Source organism: Serinus canaria, chromosome 10 (assembly GCF_022539315.1).
Source record: "Serinus canaria isolate serCan28SL12 chromosome 10, serCan2020, whole genome shotgun sequence".
In the NCBI taxonomy this organism is placed as follows: domain Eukaryota; kingdom Metazoa; phylum Chordata; class Aves; order Passeriformes; family Fringillidae; genus Serinus; species Serinus canaria.
In genome coordinates this window covers 3,391,383-3,413,669 of record NC_066324.1, presented here as the reverse complement: position 1 = coordinate 3,413,669, position 22,287 = coordinate 3,391,383, and the positions used below count along the sequence as shown (strand labels likewise).

Here is a 22,287-nt window from a genome sequence, read left to right as displayed (position 1 = left end):
TTGGTAGGTATTGTAATCGGTAATAATGGCAGCCTTTAGCCCAGGTCCCCGGTTGGGAATAACAGGCAAGAAACCAAGCTCTCAGAAATACTCAGTATTGGCCCTGAGAGTCTGCAAGAAGATATTGGATTTTGGGGTTTGACCCTGAAGGTCTGATATTCTTCCTGGTTACAGGTAGAGATTCCTTTGCTCCTAGAATAATTCCAAGAGGAAGTTATTCTATAGTTGTGTTTCAGTATTTAAGCACAAAGCTGGAAGTCGGGAACAACGAGAGTTTTTGACCATGAGTCTGCTGTTGACTTGGTGTTCAGACTTGTGTGTTTTTCTTTTTCCCCTCTCTCTTTTTTACAATACAAAAATCAGCAAAGTTTCCCTGGGGAAAAAAAAATACTGAGGGTGAAAACTGCTCAGTGATTTATTAATCACCTTCTTCTCCTTATCTGTGTTACACTTTCCTATTTCAAAGAACATTTATTGGCAGCCACCATAGTACCTGAGATCATTTGATAAAGAGTTGGTTTGGAGCAGTGTAAATGTTTCCATTTTCACATGGTCTGAACCTGCCTCTTCAGGAGTGTTAATGTGTTAAGCTTGGAATGCACTAATGCAAATTAAAGTAGAGAAGCATATATATGATATATAGAAAGACAGAGATACATAGAGACTATTATTGGTAGTGTATATATTTATAAAATTAGTGTGCAGTCACAGCCCTGGATGAAATTATTTATTTTGAAGTTGAATGGGATTTGAGAATATTAAAACTTATAAAATGCATGTGGGAGGTAGAAAAAATGCAAGCGTTAGAAAAATATGTAAGGGCTTAATTAAACTTCAAGATATTAGAAATTTCAATTAGGATCTTTAAATAAGGGAATTTGACAAAAGCCTGGAAACTTCCCCTTCCCCATAGCCCCCCTTTAATTGAATTTGTGTTCAGCTCAGGAGCAGGAGAGGCTGTGAGGAGCTGCTGGTCTGTGTCGAGGCAGAGCTCAGGAAATGGTCTGGCCAGAGCAGTGTGATGTGGCTGGTGTGGAAACAGGTACCAAAGAACCCAGTTCAGTTCTGGAACAGCATCTAAAGGTCACCCAGTGAATTTAACTGCAAATGTTTCAGCTACATTCCTTTTCTAATTTTTCAAAGGGCAGTTCTTTGGCTTTGACTGGAAAGTGTAATTTTGTGTTTAAATTTATATAGCACTGTAAATATACAGAATGACTGAGACAGAAGCTCTGGTAAGGAAATCCTTAATCCTATACATCCTTTGTCTTTATCCCTTGGCCAAAGCAAAATAACTTTTCACTAGAGTTTTATTTTTTTTAACTGGAAGAAGATTTAAAAAGTTTCTCTCTGCATAGTTTAAACTTTTATAAATACGGAAGTGTCACAGTGAATTAAGTAGATTTCTACATATTTTATTTCATGATAATTGCAAAGGAAATGGTGTTTTCATGTTTGCAATAACATAGCAGATCTTTACTGGAATCTCAGGCTTTACTTGTTTCCTTGGGTGCTGCTGGAAATCTTGCAGTGATGATTGAGGTCTGCTTTGTCATCCAGTTACACAGGGAACCGGGAGACGGGGATTATTTTATCATTTTCTACTCTACAGTTGACTGTATTAAGTAGTTGAATAATATTGTGTAGGCATACAAGTTATTTACTTTGAAGGACTTTTTTAAGAGGCCTTCATAAAAAAAGATTAAAGATTTTTTTATATGTGGCACTTAAGGTACAGCCATGCTCTACTCCCATTTGTACACTTATGCTCTACTCTGCAAAAATAATTTCAAAATAGCATAACAATGCATCTTAAGCCTGTCTTGATGTTCAGAGCACTTTACTTACTGTCTCCTAAAAATAGACAAACATTATGGTGTTGAAATTCTTAGCTGCATTTCCATAGCAATTTCAGTGAGACTGAATTTACAGAGATGTCACAAAGTTTTTTTAAAAAATACCTTTGCGAGCGTATTCAGAACTTAATTTCATTGCCAAATACACCTGTTAAGTATAACATTGAGCCTTACTGATACTCTGCTTTTTCATATAGGAATTTGCAGTCCAAAATAGTACATAATTTCTGTGCCAGATAGACTGAAATTTAATAGACATCGAAAACTCATTGTGGGGAATTATTTTTCAGAGACCAATGATAACATATGTCAGGCACAGACATTCTAGCAGAGACATACTGAACACAAAATTAAATTAGAACTTTTAAAATAGCTTGTGTGATATCCAGTTAAAAAGCTCTCCATGTCCTGTTGAGCTGGAGGAATTTGTTCACGCTCTCAATGCACACTCAGTAATCCCACACTCTGTAATCCCTGCCTGTCTGATATTAATATTTTAGACCTATAGATTTTTGATATTAGCTTTTAATGATGTTTTGAAAGCTGGCAGTTATTCCAATAATGTCCAATTCTGCTGCAGTTGTTTTTTACAGAGTACAAGCAGTGCATTTCCTAACCTTTACACCTACTGCTCTGAGCAGCCGAGTTCCCCTTGGGCTCAGCCTCATCACTCCCCCTTAGGTGATCCCAGCCTTTCCCTGTGATCCCATTTTTGTGCATCCTCCTCCCTTTTGTGCTTTGTGGCTACTGGATGTGAGTTTCCAGTTGATAACTTCAATTATCTGTTTCATTTCCCCCCCTCAAAAAATTCAGAACTCAGTTTAATTGCTGGCAGTATCTGCATTCCCTCACTGCTGTGAAATAAGGGATGGGTTTAAGGGCTTGCTGCAGAAATAAATACTTCTCCTGATATTCTAGAGGAGCTGAGTTGTTGCCAGCATACATCAGCCTGGTTTCAACGTATTTTGTAAAATGTTTCAGAAGATTTTTATTTTTAAGTTCCCTTTGTAGCTAAAAAGAAATTACCAAATGGTTTCTCGCTACTGTTTTCAGCCTTTCAGAATTCCCAGGAGGGGCAGAGGCTCAGTTTGAGAAATACCACTCGAAGGTTTTTTAGAGAGATGCATTAATATTGTAGAGAAAACTGTGGGCGGCTTCTGAAGTATGTCACTGATGTTATTTTTCATTTTTTAATTTCTTCAGAATCAGCCTATCCACTTGAAACCAATGGCACTGATTGTTTGCTTTAAGAGTACTTTTCTTCTAGTAGTTAGAACAATACATCAGAGGGGATCTTCTTGCAGCCTACAGTGTATTAATTTCAGTTATTCCCAAGTTTTCTCTTGGGTAACAGAAAGGTCAATTCATGATTGTTGCACTGTATTTTTGCATGGATTTTTTTTTTGCTCTCTATCTGCAGTGGAGGAAATGGGAGGGATTCCCCTTTTCCAGCTTTATAGTACTGGATTAAAGTCTCCAAAAAAGAGTGTTGTCAGAGGCATCACAAATATGCCTTAATGGTCCTTAAATATAGACTTACTGGGTGAGTTAGTGCTTTATTTCTTGGGGAGCATTGTCTGCAGAGGGAAGGCACAGCTATAAATGCAGAGCAGTTTTTACAGTGACACAGTTCTTTGGCCAGATAGCAAATCCTAAATGGAAGTTTTGTCTGCCTGTGGGATACAGCAGCAAACTCAGATACCATACCAGAAAAATCTTGAAACTGCAAAAAGAAAAGGAATGGAGTTTTGAGTGGAAATTTAGATTAATTGTAATAATTTCTTGCTGTTACAACATGTTTTTTTTTCCTTTGCTTTACCAGCAAAGGCTGATCTGTTAATAGTAATTTTAAAGGCTCATTTCATTATTCAAGTAAAATAATTATTTAAGTGGGAGAAAGCTCAGAAAGTTTGTTAGTAGCTGAAGAACTGATTTAGGAAAATGCTTAAATTTTATACATACTGAAGCCTGCTGCATCTAGGTTAGAAAAAATCAAAAAGCAATTCCTCTTGATTCTTTCAAGTCATGCCTAACATTTCTTCTGTTTGGAAGAAGCTTTTCTGTCAGGTTTGGGACACTGTACACAAGAACTGCATTTTTGGGGATTTCTGCTTTCCCTTCCAGCACAGAGCACCAGCTCTGGAAGGCAAAAGATGAACTGTGCTTCTTTTTTCTGTAATTATTACTTCTAATTTATTTGATTACTGCTTTAAAGCTTGCAAAACAAATTGACTGCAGCATGTAATGATTTGGTGAACACATGAGCAAATCCAGAATAACAGCAGCAAGGTGGCCCTTCAGGGATGTGCTGGATGTTTTTAAGGTGATCAGTAGTTTTATGTGCCTGTTTTGCATGATAGTGGTAATTAGGCCAATCGTACCTTTCATGTTTGTGGGGTTTTTGTTTCTTTCTCTTTTAATTCTCTTTCTTTCCAGCTTATTTGCCTAAATAACTTCCCAAACTTGTGCTGCAGGATATAACCAAAGTTGCAACTTCCTAATCGTTTTTAAAGAGAACTTTATTCATCATTTAACTTGTCTTACTTTGCCAAGTTACTAATAACATTTTTCATTTGCCAAACTAAGGTTCACTGACATCGGTCCTTAATCCTTTATTTTTTTTTTTCTTTTTCATTCAGATGCAACCAAGAATGAGTAAGTGTTCCAGACACCGTTTCTAATAAATCACAAATGCATTAATAACCCTGGAATTTGCAAGGCGTGACCTAAGACACCAGCAGCCACTAGATGTAGCAACTGGTGCTTAACACTGGAAATGTCCATTGTTAACACGTTCCCAGGAAATATTTTTTAGGCTTATCAGGGGAAAATGTCATACATTTTGATAATCAGGTCTTTTTGAATTAACTGATGACCAATTTCTTCTGGGTATTTTAAGTTGTCTGTTCTTTTATGTTCTCAAAAACCACGTAGGATGTTAATTAAAAGGCATTTATTTCTGAAACCAGAAATCAGTGTCTCATAGCTGATTTATTGTGTACTCTACTCCAGAAAATACACAAAGCCCTCTAGTCCTTTATTATTTCTAATGCTGCTGTTTGCAGTGAACTTTTGCTTTCTGAACCCTGTTTTTAAGCATCAGAACTGTTTCTTTATCACCATTAAGATTGCTTGGTTTCTTACCAAAATAACTTTCCTTTCCCTGAAGTTTGCACAATCTGCTGTTGTCTGAGTTGCCTAAATTCTTTCCTTCAGGTGGAAAAAAATTTGCCAAGAAGAAACCACTGGTGGATAAAGTAACCATTGGTCTGTGTTCTAAGTAATGGATGAAGGATTTAACTAAAAATAAATTGACATTTAGGTGGCGATAAGTATAATAAAAGTATTTTCAACTTACATAAAGGGAACTCAAACTTTTCATGTTTTTTTAATTTCAGACCTAATTTCTTTAAAAGCAGACTGAGACTATTTTCATGCATTACTTCTGCTGGCTTGCCCTGGATAATTTTAGTGCTTAAGATAAATCCCAGTGTCTAAAAATCCCTACCTGTCTGTCAGCCCATTTCTATAGATACCAACAGAAGCACCTACATTGTTCAGGGTGCTGAGTATTTTCAATTTTACATTCATCAGGTCCCATAACCAAGTCTTGGCTTGGAGGAAAAAAAAAATTAAGAAAAAGAGGCTTACACAGTTAAGTTGATGATCAAAATATTGATTAGCACAGCTTTGATGTGTTACTGGAATAACTCCAAAAAAGCTGTAGCAGAATGAGGAAAAAGCACAAAGGCAGGCAGTTAGTTCAGAGGTTTGGAGTGGTTCCCATGGTGGGGGTTGTTAGCTGGAGTTTTCAGCTTTGGGAAGAGGTACCAAGCATGAGTGGAGGATGGAGGTTGATATAAAGGTATGTAAAACCATGACTGGCATGGGAACAATTATTCATTATTTTCCTTGTAACTCAAAGAATGGCAGGCATGCAACAAAGCCATCAGGAAGCAGATCTAAAATAAATAAAATTACTTTGCAGTTTTCCAGCCAACGCCTAATTATATTGTGAAATTTGTTGCCACAGGATGTTTTGGATACTGAAAGTATGAATGGGTTCAAAAAACACTAGACAGATTTACAAAGGGCAAGCTATTCACAGCTATTAAAGACATAGATCTGTGTGCAATCTCTGGGCTAGGAAGGCCCAAAGGCACCAGTGCTGAAAGCTAGAAGGGTTTATTGGGGCAGGATTTCTCAATGCCTGTTCTGTTCTTTTTCTCTTTCTTTCTTCCTTGGGATCCATTGCTGGGTTCATTCAGATACAAGACTTCATTAAATTTTCTGACATTATTTTGGATAGAGGGACCAAACCTCAACTGTTTCTTAAGGTGTTTGATTTTGAGCAGCTTCCTGGTAAGAATAAGCTTGAAAGAGAATTGATTATTTTGGAAAATCCTTGCCAGGAATGCTGAAGTTTGTATTTGTCCTGGTGTAGGGCAAATCTGGGAGAAAGGACAGCCTAGGACAGTGTGATATCAGTAAAGCTTTTCCTCTGTGGACAGTGGTTAATTCACATTTTCATCCCTTTCTGTTAGATGAGGGTTTGGCTGCATCCAAAGCCTGAAGGCTTTATCTTTTCATGAGAAGGCAAAGAAAATCCCATTCTTTAACTCTGCCACAGCTATCCTGGAATAACTTTTATAAATCCTCACTCTCTGAGGAAACTTCCTAGTCCTCTTACAGCTGAACTTAGAAGTTTCTGTCTCATTGTTTGAAAGAAAAGCAAGACTGAGGGGTTTTTTCCCCAAGGATAGAAAAAAAATCCACAAAAAGTTAAATGGAGGAGTTCTGCTGTTCTCTAATGCATATGTTGCCATCTGGTGGGAATCCTCACATGGGTGAAATCACTTTACACTGGCATCAGTAAAATTATTTGCATATAAAAATGTTTTTAGGATTCATCCCTTGATTTCATTGAGTTCATTAAAAAGGTATTAACTCATGATTCTCTTGTCATTTTCCCCTTCCCTCTCCCTCTTAGGAAACAGCAAAGCCCTGTCATTTTGCAGAGTAAATGATGTCTTAAAATACATTTAAAATGTGATCATTTTATTTTTATGTGTTCCTTTTGTCTTTTCAGGACAGCCCAGAAACTTGCAAGATCTATGCCGAATTAAAATCCGTCAGTGTATAGGCCTTCAAAACCTCAAACTGCTTGATGAACTACCCATTGCCAAGGTCATGAAAGACTACTTAAAACACAAATTTGATGATATCTGAGATCCATGAAGAGAGGAACTGTGAGCAAGTTTAGTTCTATTCCAGATACTGAAGAGGCTTGTTGCCTTGCACAAAGTATATCCTATGCAAATTCTGATTTTTCTGTGAAGTCAGAAGGCAGGTATACACTTCCTTGGGTTTTTTATACCACATGCTAGAAGGTCTTAATTTTTGGTTTCTTGGTCCAAGTTTACAAGGTCCAAGCTTTCTATACAATATTGCATTTTAAAAATTGCTGTTGGTTTTCTGTTTGTTTTCACATTTTGTGTGCAGACTTGCCGTGGAGATGGAAGGCAGCCCCTCGAGGGAAGTGCTTGGTTTGAGTTGGCATGCTGAGCAATGATGCAAGAATATAAAAGTCTGGAAATCAAGGCACCAGTCCTGCAAAAGGATACAGCTAGACCTCCAGAACCCTGTTTGTTAGGACCTCTGTCACTGCCAGGTGTTTGTTTTTGCAGGACAGAGGGAAGAGGGGATAATCGACCTGTCCTTGGGTACTGTATGAATATAATTTGGAAATTGAGGAAAAAAATGCAGTTACCCTGTTCAATTTGAGGGTCTATGGGTCTACAAATTGGCTTTTTTTTTTTTTTTTGGCATTTTTCTTTTCCTAATTACTGTAGTTGGGATGCCCAGAGAATTCAGGCCCTCTTTCCCAACATTCCCTGTTGAGTGGGCTGTTTGTAAGTCTCTTTTTATCAGTGACAATACACTACAGAGAGGCATAGCCTCTGTATTTTTTACATTAACTTAAGAGGAAAGAAATTTAGATTTTTTTGAAGCCAGTGTATTCTGTTGCTCATACAGTGCCTCCTGTGCAATAATCTCTCTGATGTATTTTCCCTTGATGTGTGATTCCCCCACTACTCCTCATTTAGGCTCAGTGCATTATTTGTGAGAGCAGGAGCTGCTGCCTCCCTGTAGTGTTGGTATGACATTACAGAAATGATGCAGCAGTTGCTGTTCATTGTTACTCCCTGAATTTCATGAATGTATAACCTGCTTTATTTCACTTTCAGTTGAGATTTTATCTACGGGTTCTCAGCCAAATTATGTCCAAAAAAAAAAAAAAAAGGTAGATTGGCCAAACCCTTTGGTTTTAAAAGCAGAGTGGGGGGTGGGGTTTTTTTTTGACTGCTCTGACATTCAGTTTGTTTCAGGTTAGAGAGCAGGAAGTGCACCTAAGTTATTAAGTAAGAAGACAAGCCCCACTGACATTGAAAGTTCAAATTTTGCAATTAATCTGAAAGCAGAAACTGAGAGGAGGATTGAAATCTGGCTACTGAATGTGTCTTTCAAACTAGGTATTATAAGATCTGTTGAAGAGTTTGGTTTCTGATCATAGGAAAAAATTAATTTATTTATCAAAAGATTGGGCCAAGATGTGCAGTTGTTTCCCTCTTTATTTTCAAGGCATTACAGACTCAGCATAAGGTTCTTGCCAGTGTTCTCTACTTTTATTTTGGCATCTGCCTGGCTCCAGAAGAGCCCCTCTGATAGTAGGAGTGCTTTTGTAGCAATTGCACCAACCCAAGTGGGAGATGAAAGAAACAATGATGGCTTTTAGTTTTACACTGTCACTTTCAAAATACTTAGTGTTAAAAATAGGAAAAGCAAGGTAAGGCAGGTAAACTGATATTATTTAACTCTGCTAGTTCTTTTTACTATTTGATAACCCCGGACTGCAGCTCCCTGAGAATGAACCTTAGCACTGCTAATGGGTGCATGGAGCCATGGCAAGCAAGGAGGATTAGCTGTCCCTATTGTGCCTGGCATTGCATCAGGTTTGCAGACAATAAGGGATTTTGGAGATTCATGGCTCACAGGGTTGGCAATGGGCTGTTGAACCTTTTTATCTCCAGCTTGTACCGGTTCAAGTCCAGCTGCTGGAGCAGTGACCAGGAGTTCACATCTCAGCTGTGTGAGCGAGCAAGTCCAGCCTAACACCCTGCACTGGGTTGTAGAGCTTGTGGTGCTTCCTCCTGGTTGTATCTGTGGAGCAGGGACAAGCTGTGGGCTGTAAGCTGGAGTGCATAGCTCAAACCTCTTGGCCCCTGTGGAGGGAAGATCAGCCATTCCAATCTTTGAGCTCTCCAGTGCTGACACAGGGCAGACTGGCAGGTTTTAACAAAATCTTCCATTTTCTGACATGAAATCAGGAGCTTAAAACTGTTTTCTTTAAAAAAAAGAAAAAAACAAACAGAACAGACTTAGTTCACTACACTTGTAAGTTGGTCTAAACCAATGTCCTTCCCCACTGAATTTTTACAGTAATATTTTCTAAGGTAATCTAGAGTATATTTTAGTTGCAATCTATATTAAAGCAAATTATTTGTTCTGTCTGTTGCTGTGACTGAAGAAAATTATGAAAGACTTTGTTGGTAACAAGAATGCTATTTAATGAAGAAATGTGTAATTCCATTATTTATTGTTTGAGGTTTGTTTTTTGGTTATTTCTTTTAAGTAACTGACATCCAAAAGGGAACACACATATGTTTCAGGCCAGTAAAAAGCCTTTCTTTTAAATTAATTTTCATCCTCTCCTCTCCCCAGGGTGGAGGGAAGCCCTCACCCTTTTTTGCAATGCTTAGCCATCTCTTGTAGCTGGTTTCTCACCTTAATTCTTGCAAAGCACCACAGCACATGTGGCTGTGAACCTACTGATAGTCCTGTGCACTATCTCTGGTTGTCCATGTGCTCAAGTGCAGATAAAGTGGGATTATTCATTGATAATCCTACCCAAATTTCAATAAGGGGGAATTTGGTCTTTTTTTTAATTATTATTATTTTCAATATTGTGCACAAATACTTTGAAGAACAAACTGACCTTTGTTTTTCATTTGGCCTAGAATGTGGAAGGAGAAGTGCATAATAGACTTGTGATGTAGCCTCGTTCCGTTACCTTAAAATTCACGGTTGAACACTTTTAATAAACCTTAAAAAATTGGCAAACACACCAAAGAATCAATATGAGTAAAAGACTCTGATCATTAACAAACTGCAAACCTCATCCTTTAAAACAAAGCAGAAAGTTTTTGTAAATATTTATGTTTATAAATGTACAGCAGAGTAAGAGTGTTTTTTAGATTATTTAATTACCATATTTCTAAACTATTTACATTATAGACAATACTTGTTAGTTTGAAAAGCTCGAGTGGGTTTGTTTTGTTTTGGGTTTGTTTTCTTTCTTTTTTTTTTTTTTTTTTTTTTTTAAATTCACTATCACTCATGCTTGGAATAACTCTGGCTTCCTTGGGATAGCATGGAAAATTCAGTTTTCTGGCTCTGGTTGGCAATCATAGGAGAACACATCTGGACAAACTCTTCAGATAAATACCCAGAGGCAAAAGAAAAGATCTGGCATCTTTACCAGGATGGTCTGGTTTGGAGGAAAAAATATGCCCACAAGTGCAGCTTCCATGCAATGCTGTGTTACCAATACCATCATGTATTTTGTTCTTCCTTTGCAATGTAAGTTTTTGCTTTTGGTCAATTTGAATTTAAAAAAAAAAAAAAAAGAAAAAAAAAAGAAAAAGAAAAAAGTTAAACCTGGTTAAAACCTATTTTTGGTTTATGTTCTGTTTATTTCTAATGTAATGTTTTAATAACATAATACCACTTTACATATTTTCTCTCCATGTTTGTCTGTCTCTTCTACTCCTGTTCCTTCCTCTGGGGTACATGATTCTGTAACGCATTTGGGGCTCAAATGCCCCCACAAATGGGAGTTCAGATGTCTCATAAGTTGTAATGTGATTTTTTACCAGTAAATATGGACAAAACCCTCATAGAATATTTTGGGATGGAAGGGACCTTAAAGCTCATCCAGTCCCACCCCGGCCATGGCAGGGACACCTCCCACTGTCCCAGGCTGCTCCAAGCCCCATCCAGCCTGGCCTTGGACACTCCCAGGGGTCCAGGGGCAACCACAGCTGCTCTGGGCCCCCTGTGCCAGGGCCTGCCCACCCTCCCAGTAAAACAAAACTTGCTCTAGAGCTGGGCTTTGGAAGGGGGAACAAACTGCTCCTAAACTGTGAGTGCTTGGGTTTGCCTTGCTCAGATACCAGCACTGCCACTTCAGCCTTTTCTGACAGGTGCCCCTTTCCTCTTCAGGCTCATGCACTGACCAAGATACAAAAAAGACCAAACAGAGGCTGCATTTTAGGCTCTATTTACTACTAATATAAAAGGGGGGTGGATATGAATATTCCTGACACACAAATAGAAACTGGAACGTTTGGGTTCAGTCATGAGAAAAATGTACAGCCAAAAGTTGCAGTAACATTTTGGACTATAAAAATTTGGAGAGGAAGGAGACAAGATTTCAAGACATTACTGCTAAAGGGTAGTAGGGGGAAAAAATGCTGTTTCCATTGCTCAGTAGCAAACTTCACAAACATCACTGGGAGAACATTCACTGTTCAACCAGCAGTTGTGTTTAGAGCTGCTGCTGCTGGTTCCTAGCAGACTGGCCAGGCTTTGGCTGGGCTGTACTGAATGCTGTGCTAAAGACTTTGTTCCTGTTTATGTATCATATTTCCTGTATGAGTGTTCACTTGTGAAGTTTAAAACAATTAATGGCTAATGTTACTACTTGGAAAAACCTGATTTACAAGCTGTTGACAAATGATGTGTTTAGAATATACAATCTTTATATATATTGGTAGAAGTGGGTGATAGAGAAGTGTACTTATTTTATATGGCAAAACATAGGGGGTTTTTACCATAGTGAATAACAAAAAATTAGAACCTTTGAAAGAAAAATTATCAGAGCACAGAACAGGCTCTGCTGTGTCTTTTCCCAGACAGGCTGGAGTAAAACATTTAAGTTCTCTTTGCTCAAGTCTTTCCCCTCAGCTTTGATTTGGGCTACTACTACCTCAAAGGTTTTATCCTGTTCTGGAAAGTGGAATAGACTAAGGTTTGTTTTTTCCTTTATTACTGGCACACTGAGTCTCTGCTGTAGGATTCTACTCCTTGACTTATTAGCCAAAGTAAAGCTCAGCATGTGATTTAATCCCAGGGCAATAAGAAACAAAGCAGGTATAGGCACTGCTCTATGAAACCATGCTACCAGGAGTTCTTCAGCCAGTGCATCCCCCAGGGAGCCACAACGTGCAGCTGGAGCAGCAAAACACTGGGCTCGAAAGCTCTGCTGACTTTTATTGGGATGTCTCCAGCTGACTAGTGAAGAAGTCAGCTCCAGCTGTTTCCTCCACATCTGGTCTCTCTAGTGCTGCTAGCTGCTGTTTGTGAGGTCCCAGGTAAGTTCTGAATGTTGTCATGTTTGCAAGAAGGATGTTTGGCCATCTCAAGAGGTGCTTGTAAAGGGTCTGGAAGCATTTCTGAGCCTTGTTCAGACTTGCAGGTTTCTCATGTGGTAGAGTTGGTGTACACTTAAAACAAGTGGGTTTGAGAGTGATGGGTGCTACAGGGTCAGGATTTCCCTCAGTTTTGACTTTTATCTGCTGCAATGTTTTTACAGACCCCTCAGCATCAATTAAATGGTCCTAAAAGGAGTGAGAAAGGTGAATGAAAAGAAGCTTATAGGCAGTAGGTTATATGAGAGTAAATACTTCTAGGAGAAAATGTGGGTCTGGAAGTGACTGATCTACAGCAAAATCATCTATTCTTAAAGACCACAAAATTTGCCATAACTCTTCTATTCTGACTTGCAAAAATAGAGTTTATTTGCAATCTTAATAGACTCCAAATAGATCATTTCCTCTTCTGTCACGAGTGACTGGAAGTGAATGGATGTGTTCTCCTAAATTCTGTCCTCATTTCTGACTTGGACCATTGTAACTCCTGAAGGTGGTAGTTACTCAACATTTAATCTGGTGTGAAAGAGCAAATAATTGCTTTGGATGGTCAGCTTGCAGTCCTGCTCCTTGTTTTCTGGCCTAATGAGGAGAGTATTTTTGGAAGGTTTTTGCGAAACACTTTGTGAAGGAGCACTAGGAGGGATTCTGGAGTTCAAGCCAACTTTCTAAGCAACCAGCAGACAATTTTATTTTTCTCCTGAAAACTTTGCTTGAGTTACTTAAACTTTGGTATCTAGTTCTGAGTCTTGACAAACAGCAGATTGAAGTAGATCTGCAATGAAATGTAAACTCATTTTATTTTAAAGAATTAATTTTTAAGCCATTAGAGATTAAATTTTATATACATTAGCATTAAAGCAGGTTCATGCATTCTTTGCTGAGTGTCTGACTGCTTGCAGTCTGCACTCACAGTGTGTTTAAAATACAAGGTGGTGAGTTTGAATAGCACCTCTGGATGCTCTGGATCTGGAGCTTAGGTCAGATCTGCCCTTGTCCATGAGAAGTCAAAGATGATGCTGGAAGATGTTACTGCCCATGTCTTGTCCACCTACAAGCCAATACAAGTGAGATTTTTAGGTTCTCATCTGTTCCCACCTGACTATAGCATTTGCATGGAGTAGCAGAAATTTAGATTCAGCTTCATCTAATGCTTGATTTTCAAACCTCAGGGTACCCAACTGCAGAATGTGGGTTACTGAAAATGACTTCCAAGCTGTGTCTGTCTCGAGCAGCCCAACTTGAGATCTATCCCCTGGCTCTCTTGGATATTGCTCATCACAAAAAGGGTTTTAATATAGCTGCTAGGAAGCAAAACCAAATAATTTTCAGAGAGCAGTCAGTCTGAAAATAAAGTGCCCAGGATGTTTGGTAAGAGGGTGAAGTTTAGATGTGTGTGGGATTGTGTGAGGGAGAGAGCAGAAAATGTGCCTTTTGATCTTACAGAAATGTTTGGTATGTGGGTTGTTGGGCTTAGAAGTTTGAACGTCCTTAATATAAAATAATCTGTGTGAGTATTTGAGTCTGTTCCTTTTCAACTTTGTGTGAGTTATTTAATGCTTAGTGAGCCAGAAAAAAATCACTGTTTTCTGGTGGTTCAGGCACCCTCCTGATGAGTGGAAGACTTGAATTAAAAGTTCCCACTCTGAACCAGGCAAAGCAATTAAGGATGGGGATTTGTACTCACATTCCCATCTTTTAGTGCTGTGATTACAGGTTTGTTAAAATTGTGCCACAGAGAGAGAAAATACCAAAACTGTTACACAATTTCTGACCCCAAAAGGTCATTCAAAGCAGGTTCCCAGCTGGATGGAGCCCAGTCCTGATGTCTCCTGCTCTTGTGAACAAATGACTGAAGCTCATGGGGCTTTTTGGTCCCTACCTATGTGTAATGCACCTGGGAAAATTAACCCAGGCCTCTTCTGGTTCCCTGACACCTTCCCTGGAGCTCTGGTGTGTTTGTGTTTGGGTGCCACATCCTTGGAGGTGCTCCAAGCCAGGCTGGATGGCTTGGAGCACCCTGGGGTAGTGGAAGGTGTCCCTGCCCCTGGCAGGGGGTGGGATGAGATGAACTCTCAGGTCTCTCCCAACCCAAACCAGTCTGTGGTTCTGTGGGCACCCAGCCCCTTCCAGCTCTTGTCTTTGGTATCAAAGACTTTTCTCTCCTTCTTCACAACTTGTGCTCCACACCTCACTGAGGAGGATGGGGAATGAGACCTTCCTTGCTCCAGAGACCATCCTAGCAGGTGGATTGAAAGGTCTAAGTGAAAAACTCCTATGTGATGTCAGTTTTTGTGATATTGCTCAGAACTTTGCTTTCTTGGCTAAAGACTCAATACTTTTTTTCATAAAACCAAAATATCTTACCCTACGTTTTTATTGACTTCAATTCCAGTGTTTCATTCCAGATCACTGATTTATCTTATGTTTTTTTAAGACTCTAACACTTAGCAAAGTTCTTTCATATCACAACCAGTTACTATTTTAATGAATCAAACTGATTAAGGGCACCAAAAAATGTTACAGTGACATATCTGCATTATTAGTACTATATCCTGTAACTCTGCTTTTAATTTGTTTGTGTCCAAGTAAATTAAATTAAGGGGCTGTTTTAGGAACCTCATCAGTTGTTTTCAGCCAATAGTAGAAAACGCTTTAATGATTCCAAAGAAGAGTTCTTTGAAAGGTGTCCAGATAGGGGCAGTTTCAATCTTATCTGATAAATAACTTCAGATCATCTTTGCTGCAAATTGAATCTTGTGGTTTGTGTTTTCTTCTTCCCGAGCTTGGGTACACTGATTATTTTTTTCCTCAAGCCATTTTGCGAGAATTTTTGAAATCTGCCATTTTGAGCAAAGAAAAACTTTGCTCAACTTGAATTGCTTTCATCATTCATTGATCTTCCTTCAGTCTTGATAAGAGAAAAACTTTTAATGAGAACAGACTCCTTCTTTCAAAGGGCATCTTTAATGCTCCCTATATTTTGCCCAGATGTTCAATATTTTATCCAGTATTTTATTAATTTGTAGTTATCTTGTCAATAAAGTGGCTTTTTACCAGATACATGGAGCATAACAGTTATTAGTTATATTGGTATACAGCTGAACTTGCTGGCTTTGAGTATTTCCTGTGCTTCATAAATACTTGTATAATCTGTTGTGCAGGCTCAGCTGTTCTTAATTCTAATGTGATTCATATTGTGCTTAGAAATCTGACATTCTTGGCTTGTCAGAAATATTAATATATGTTAGTGCCATATCTATTGAAAATTGACATGTTTTGTGCAGGGCCTTAATTTTCACTTCTTTATATTGCAGCATTCCATATTGAGCAATGCAGCTTTGTTTGCTTTTAAATTTCCATCTCACCTTCAGCCCTGAGAAACCAGAAATAATTAGATTATATCTTTCTCTTGGCTCACATAGTTTTCACTTGTAGTGAATTATGCCATGCAAAACTATCCCTCCAGTGAGAATTTGGTTGTCATTGTTAAGAGCTACATCTGGACTGTGTAATACTTTGTGTGTTGCACTACAAAGAGTCTTTGCCCATGGCTCAGTCAGAGCTGTACCTCACCAGTGAGCTGGAATAGCTCTTTACTCTGGCAAAAGTGCCACAATTCACCTCCCCAGACCTTTCTGCTGTAGATAAGGCTGCTGGACAGACAAAAATATTGCCCTAACTGAAATTACCCTAACTTAACAGCCCAAAGTATTACAGGAGTGTGAGCTCCATGTGGACAAGTCCTGTTTCTTCAGTGGGTGATGGCAGTTCAGCCTTCCACCAACTTGAGCCAAATACTTTATCCTGGTAGCTGGATGAAAGTTCAGCTTCAGGAAAGAAGTCTGAATGCACCTTTAAGGTCTGTGTGATGGTGAATGAAAAGCCTTTTCTCTCCAGCCCCTTCTGTGTTTAATTACCCAACCGCAGAGGAGCTGAAGCTTTTGTTTCCAGGTTGAGTCCTGATTTCAGCTGGGAAGTAATGAATGTTGCTGTCTCTCTGTACAGTCTTTCATCTTACTGATGATATCATTTTCTTGTATAGTCATGGGGGTAGTAAATGATTCCTATTCACACTTCCTCTTTCAAATCAGGCTTGGAGATTCCCTCGCTCCCCACACTGGTTTTGCTGCTGTCACTCTCATGCCATGCTCTTTACTGGTACAGACCCACCAGGTCTTCCCTGAGGCTGTTCTGATTCTGATAAAGCACTGTAGACCCTTTTCTGGAGGATTCTTTTGGTTGTGAAGCAACAAAGAAGCGGTGCCCCTTGGTTGCACAGAGAAGACCACAAAGAATGTGTGGATTTGGATTTGGGGTATTAGTGTTCTTGTTCTCCCCTTATCTACAGGGTCAAGAGACCATTAAGTGCTCCAAGCAGAAGTGCCCCTGTTGGCAGAAACCTTGGTGGTTGCTTTTATTGCATTAAATTCTTCCTTGCATTAGAGTCATACTCAGAGCTGGTGCTGGAGGAAACTCTCTTGTTGAAACAAATCTGGACTGATACTGAATTGAGGCAGCAATTAGGTGCTGTCTTTTTCTGTCCATGCAGAGGAAAATGCACTGCTCGAAGCCTCATGTCTCTTAGAGTTCCCTGTCCTCATCCATGCCCTCTCCCATCTCCTTTTCCCAAATCTTTTACAGAAGCAGCAAAGTCAATTATTCTGCATTAAAAAAAAAATCTACTTGGAATTGAAACCTTGACTGCCTGTTTTGTGTACTATTAAGAAACTTTGGGCTTATATTGTAGTGTGTAAATGAAGTCTGGCTCCACAGCTGGCTGTCCCTGTCGGGGTGGTGACATCTGTTCTGAGGACAGGAGATGAGCTGATGCTCTGTGACGTTCCCTTGACTCATCTGCCTTACCAGAACATACCCCAGCATGGATATGTCATGGGTTTTGAGTAGGATTTATTCTCAGAGTAGCTACTCACAGCTGCCTCTTATTCCTGCCATGCACAGATGTGAGGTTACTGTAGGGTTCTTCCCCAAAATGATGGATTGTCACTGGGACCTTGACTTCTGCACCCACGGAGGTTCATGGCCATAAAAACCACTTTGTTCAAGAGCAGTGGCTGTAACAAATAAGCACAGCTAAACCCTTGCTTTTTCACTTTTACTGGTTTCACTCATCTGCTGTATGATGGGAGTTCATACAGGGAATTAGACTTCAGTGACTTTGTTTAAACCTCCTTATCCTTGTCTAATTAAACTGAATGCTTTAAAGATGATTCATACCACTTGACACCCTTGTATCTAAATGCTCTTTCTTTTAGATGGAAAGTGAAGGAAATATGCAGACTAGAAATTTAAATGGGTCTTCCTCTCAGTTACTGGAAAAAGGGGGGCTTTGGGGGTTTAGGTATTTGCTTAAGCTTTCATTGGAAAACACTGTGCTTTTCCAAGATCTGGTGTAATGATAGCCAGCTCCCATAAACACAGTTTCCCATAAAATGTTTCTTAAAGGGAAGAGTTCAAAAGCTGTGACCATAACCCCTGTTTGAGTGCAGAGCAGCTTCACCACCTGCTGCAGCAGGGCACCAGCACATTTTGGAGATTGTGGCTTCACCCTTTGGTGTGACCACATTTTGGCATGTTGGTAGGACCCAGGGCTAGGTACAACCTTCCCCCAGTTCTACCTATCTCTCCATGCTTCCAACTTTCTGTTCTTGGCAATTATGGTGTATCCCAGTGAAGAAGTTGGTTTGATGCCCCCACCACAGGACAGCTCTGGCCTCGTGACAGATTTTTTCAGATTTTGTCAGCTCAGTCAACAAGGATGCACTGAAATGAAAGTTTTCTGCCATGTAATGAATGCTTCTTCCTAAGCTACCAGGAATGGCTTGGTTTTGCATAACATTTTTGTACTGTGCCTTCCAGAAGGCGTGGTGTGAGTAACAAAGGCAGGGTTGAAAGATGCCATGGGTTCCCTTCCTCCTCATGGCAGGACTTAATGATATAAAGAGCACAGTATTTCATTGATGTTTGTTGCCATTTCTGCTTGTGGGCTTTTCACAATACTGTGGTCAGGAAGATGACAAGATAAAGGATGACTAGTGTAGATCTGCTCCGTCTTGTAAAATAGGAATAATTCCCTTTTCTGATTATATTTCCTCTCCCCTCCCTTGGAAAAGATGACTCAGAAATCCATGACAAAGGAAATAAGTTCATTTGAATTTCTATGGAACCTTGAAAAGCCGCTTTTATGAAGTCCTGTTAGGAGGCTTTCAGCAGTGGCCTTTGACAAGAGCAGGAGGCAAAACCGAAACTCATGGTCCAAGTCCTCCGGTGTCAGTGGGTTGCCCTTGGCTCTTGCTCAGTATTGCAGATGGAAAATGAGGCCATTACTCATTCTTGGGGGTTTGCTGTGGGATCCAAGTCTTCAATAGCCATAATAGTAGAAATCTCTACCATACAAGGAAAAATTACTGTTAGCTAATCTCAAAAAAAAAAAAAAAAGCCAGCACAAATCCACTATTTTTTCCATTTGGAGGTGAGAGAAGAAAGAAATGGCTGAATGCAATGACTTATTTCCCTGTGCCTTTACAAAATTTCTAATGTTCTAAGTAAGAATTTGTATTCAGCCTTCAGTTTTGGCAGTGTGCTCAATGATGATCATATGCATTCAGAAGAAAGACTTCTTTTCTCTTCTTTGAAACAGAAGTCTCCAGAAGATACAGAGATGAAAACGTGCCTGTTCTCAGTCCTCTGTGTGTGTTTCAGGAGCAAAATGGTCATTCTCTGTTCTCAGCATGATGTTCAGGGTGCTGAAAACAAGAGCAGCAGTTTATCACTACGTTATGGATGTAGAATAGGTGCATCTGCTTGAATAAACTGACATTGCATCAATGGGCTCTTCATGCCAAAAGAAACTCTGGTTGCCCTTGTCAAAAGTTAACATTTGAGTTGCCATCAGATTTGCAATTGTTCTGAATTCAGTTTTTCAACCTTTGCTTTCTATAATTCATTCTGCTCAACTGCTGCTGATACCAACAGTTTTTTCTGGTTAATACAACTCAGAAAAATGTGGCAAATCTTCGTTTTTTCCTTTTGGATTGATTGTCTTGAAACACAAGTTCTAAAGAGCAACCTAATGTGTCTTCAAAAGATGTCCACCTGCTTCTGGGCGTGAGTATGGAGGTGTTGGACCCAATGTTTGACAGCAGGGCAATCTCTGAAGTATGGAGAAATCTCTTAGAGTTAAGGCTCTCAAGTTATTTCAGTAAGTCAAGTTTCTCTACACTGAATTAACTGTATGTTTTTAAAAGCCATTTTTAGAGCCATATTTAGAGAAAAAATATAATGTATGATAGGTCTGGTTCTGTGTTTCTTTTTTTTTAAACATTCTCAAAATAACAGGTGGCAATAAGAAGGCAAATAATGGAAATTATATAAGGTCGTGCCCTGAGAAATACTTTTTCCTTACATCAACATTTGAGTTTATTTCTCCAGGGTTAAAATCTGACAAGTGACTTCTGCACTTTTTCCCTAATTTTATGCCAGTCTGCATCCATGAAACTCAGTCTCTGTAACTTGTTTATCTGGCCCAAACCCTGACATTTCTACTATTAAAAATACTTTAATTTCATTAAAAATACAAGGAGCAGGGGAGATTTTGCAGATAATCCTTGGACAGGGTCACTCCTGGTATTTTTTGAGGGAGTTGTTTTTGCTAAGTAGCCCACAGAGCCCGTTGGAGGCCTGGGAATCGGCGCTGGGTCACTGCTGGCAGCCACTGCCGGGCCCTCACCCAGGCAGGGGACAGGGCACGGTGTCACTTGGCCCTGCCATGACTGCTCCTTTCTCATGGCTCCCCAGGAAAGCTGACCCCGAGTTTTCCAGACTAAACATCCGAGATGTGTAATGGCCGTTCTAGGGTCAGGAAGGACGAGAAGGGAACGGGCTCAGCCTGGGAGTATTTCTCTGTATCTTCCTGGTTTGTGCTGGAAATGTGCATGTCTGGTGGAGTCTTTAAAGATGCATAATCTCTATAATGAAGCCTGCTCTTAATTAGCAGTTTGTTTTAATATGAACATTTGCATTTTGAATTCTGCCTTCTAGCTCGTGTAACTCAGGGCTGTGTGTTTGCAGCAGTTGCCTGAATACTGAGGGTTTTCCCCTCAAACCACCATTCCTTGTTGAGGGTTTCTAACACTTTTTTGAATATAAGCACAGTGGTTAATGGATTGTTCTCTGCTTGAGTTCACTTCAGGCAGTTACTTGCATGCACTCTTTTTTGTAATAACAGAATTAGAGGGTGTGTTAAAAAGACTTACAAGCAGCAGATGAAGCAATAAACAAGCAAAGAGCATTTGTATGCAAATGCTCCAAGTGCTTTGTCATGTTCTGGGATCTGTTAGCCACCTCCATGCTTCCAGAACTTCATCCCCATCAGCTCTTTGTGCTGAGGCTTCGTGCCAAAGCCTGGAGAAGTCAGTGGGGTTTCCCACCACCACTGGTGGGCTTTGGACTTGGGTCTGAGAGAGGAAAGAAGCAAATTGTTACCAGCAACTCTGATTTTGCCAGGAGCTTCCCTGTATTAGGAAGGGTTTTTCTGTGCTGGGAATAAAACCGACTCACAAAAGGAATGGTCCAGCTTTGGAAATTTTTGTTGTCGCCTGTATTGGCCACTGGCTTGATCTGGTGACCTAAAGAGCTCAAAGCATTGAGCCTGTTCTGCCTGCACAAGACAGCCAGCAGCCCCTCGAGCTGGAACTGGGAGAGATTAGCAGTTTTTGTAGCTTCTGGCAAAAAAAGAGGACAGGAAGCCTGTTGACCAGTGTGTCAGAGCTCAGTTTCGTTGTGTACAGCGTATGAGTCTGTTCATAAAGTTATCCCTGAGGCTCTCAGAGTAGGTGATTTCCATCCTTCTCCCCCATCCCCTGTGCCTGCAGTGTCTGGTGTAAGCTATGAGAGCCCTGAGAAATCCCTCTGTTCCTCAGCTGAGACAAGCTGGAGCACTTCCAAACTCCATCCCACCAGTGCAGTTATCTTTTTATTACCAGGAATTGCAAGGTGCTGTTGTGCTGCTGGGAATGAGTGAAATCTGTGCTGGTTTTATATGGCTTTTGAGTCCTCCCAATGACTCTAATAAGCTGCTTTGCATTATAGGACAGGCAGATCAGTATCTCAGGAGACCTCCTAAGTTTGGCTCTTTTTCCTTGGGCTTGATAAGCAGGAAGGATAGTCCCTAATGGGAGGAGAGGGAAGGAAGGAACAAGGAGACAGGTGGCATGTGCAACCTGGAAAACTTGTCTCTGAGCTTGACTTGACTCCATCCAGGGAAGGAAGCTGATGCTAATGGCTCTGCATGAGATAACAAATTATCCTGGAGCATGTGTTTTCTGTATTCATTACAATATGTCTTGAGGGGTGGAGGAACAGGATGTATAGTGTGTGCTTATTTCTGGAGCCTCAGGAGAGCTACCCAGATGTTGAAAAGAAGTAAGGAAGAGTTGAAGATAAAGGAGAAAGACCTCCAGGGTGGGACTGTAAAAGCTGATCCAGAATAGGAGTCATTGTGTTTTGCTCACAGTCACACCAGCTGGCTTCAAGTGGCAGGAGAGCTTTCCAGAGAAGCTGTGGACAGTAGGAGGATAAATAAGGAATTTGGTCCAAAAGGGTAAAACGAAAAAACCTGAGGTCTGCAATACACCCAGAAATAATTATTTAGGCAAGCTGTCCTGAAGAACAGCTGCTGGGTGGCTTGTCCTAATGCAAGCCTTAGGTGTAGTCAGAAATATGGTGATGCTCTGTTTATTGATAGTTGCTGTGCAGTTGTCTTCGACAGGATTTTTAAGGAAGCACTCTTGTAATCCCATTGCCACGTGTGCTGGAGCTGGTTCCCTCTGTGCTTGGCTGTCAGGGACTGCAGCAATGAC

General features: G+C 40.0%; 1 protein-coding gene across 5 annotated transcripts in view; it reads left to right on the top strand.

The window, feature by feature from the left end:
• The window catches only part of ASB7 (ankyrin repeat and SOCS box containing 7), a 30,386-nt gene extending 19,729 nt beyond the window's left edge, over positions 1 to 10,657 (top strand). Inside the window, exons 6-7 of one of the 5 annotated variants that reach the window (XR_007778443.1) lie at positions 8 to 174; positions 6,946 to 7,036. Coding sequence is in view for 3 of the 5 variants with exons in the window: in XM_050978500.1 (XP_050834457.1) it covers positions 6,946 to 7,085 (140 nt within the window). In the remaining 2 variants the exon portion in view is untranslated. The other 4 variants (XR_007778442.1, XM_050978500.1, XM_050978501.1 and 1 more) reach the window with 4 other exon arrangements.
• Positions 10,658 to 22,287: the final 11,630 nt, after the last annotated feature.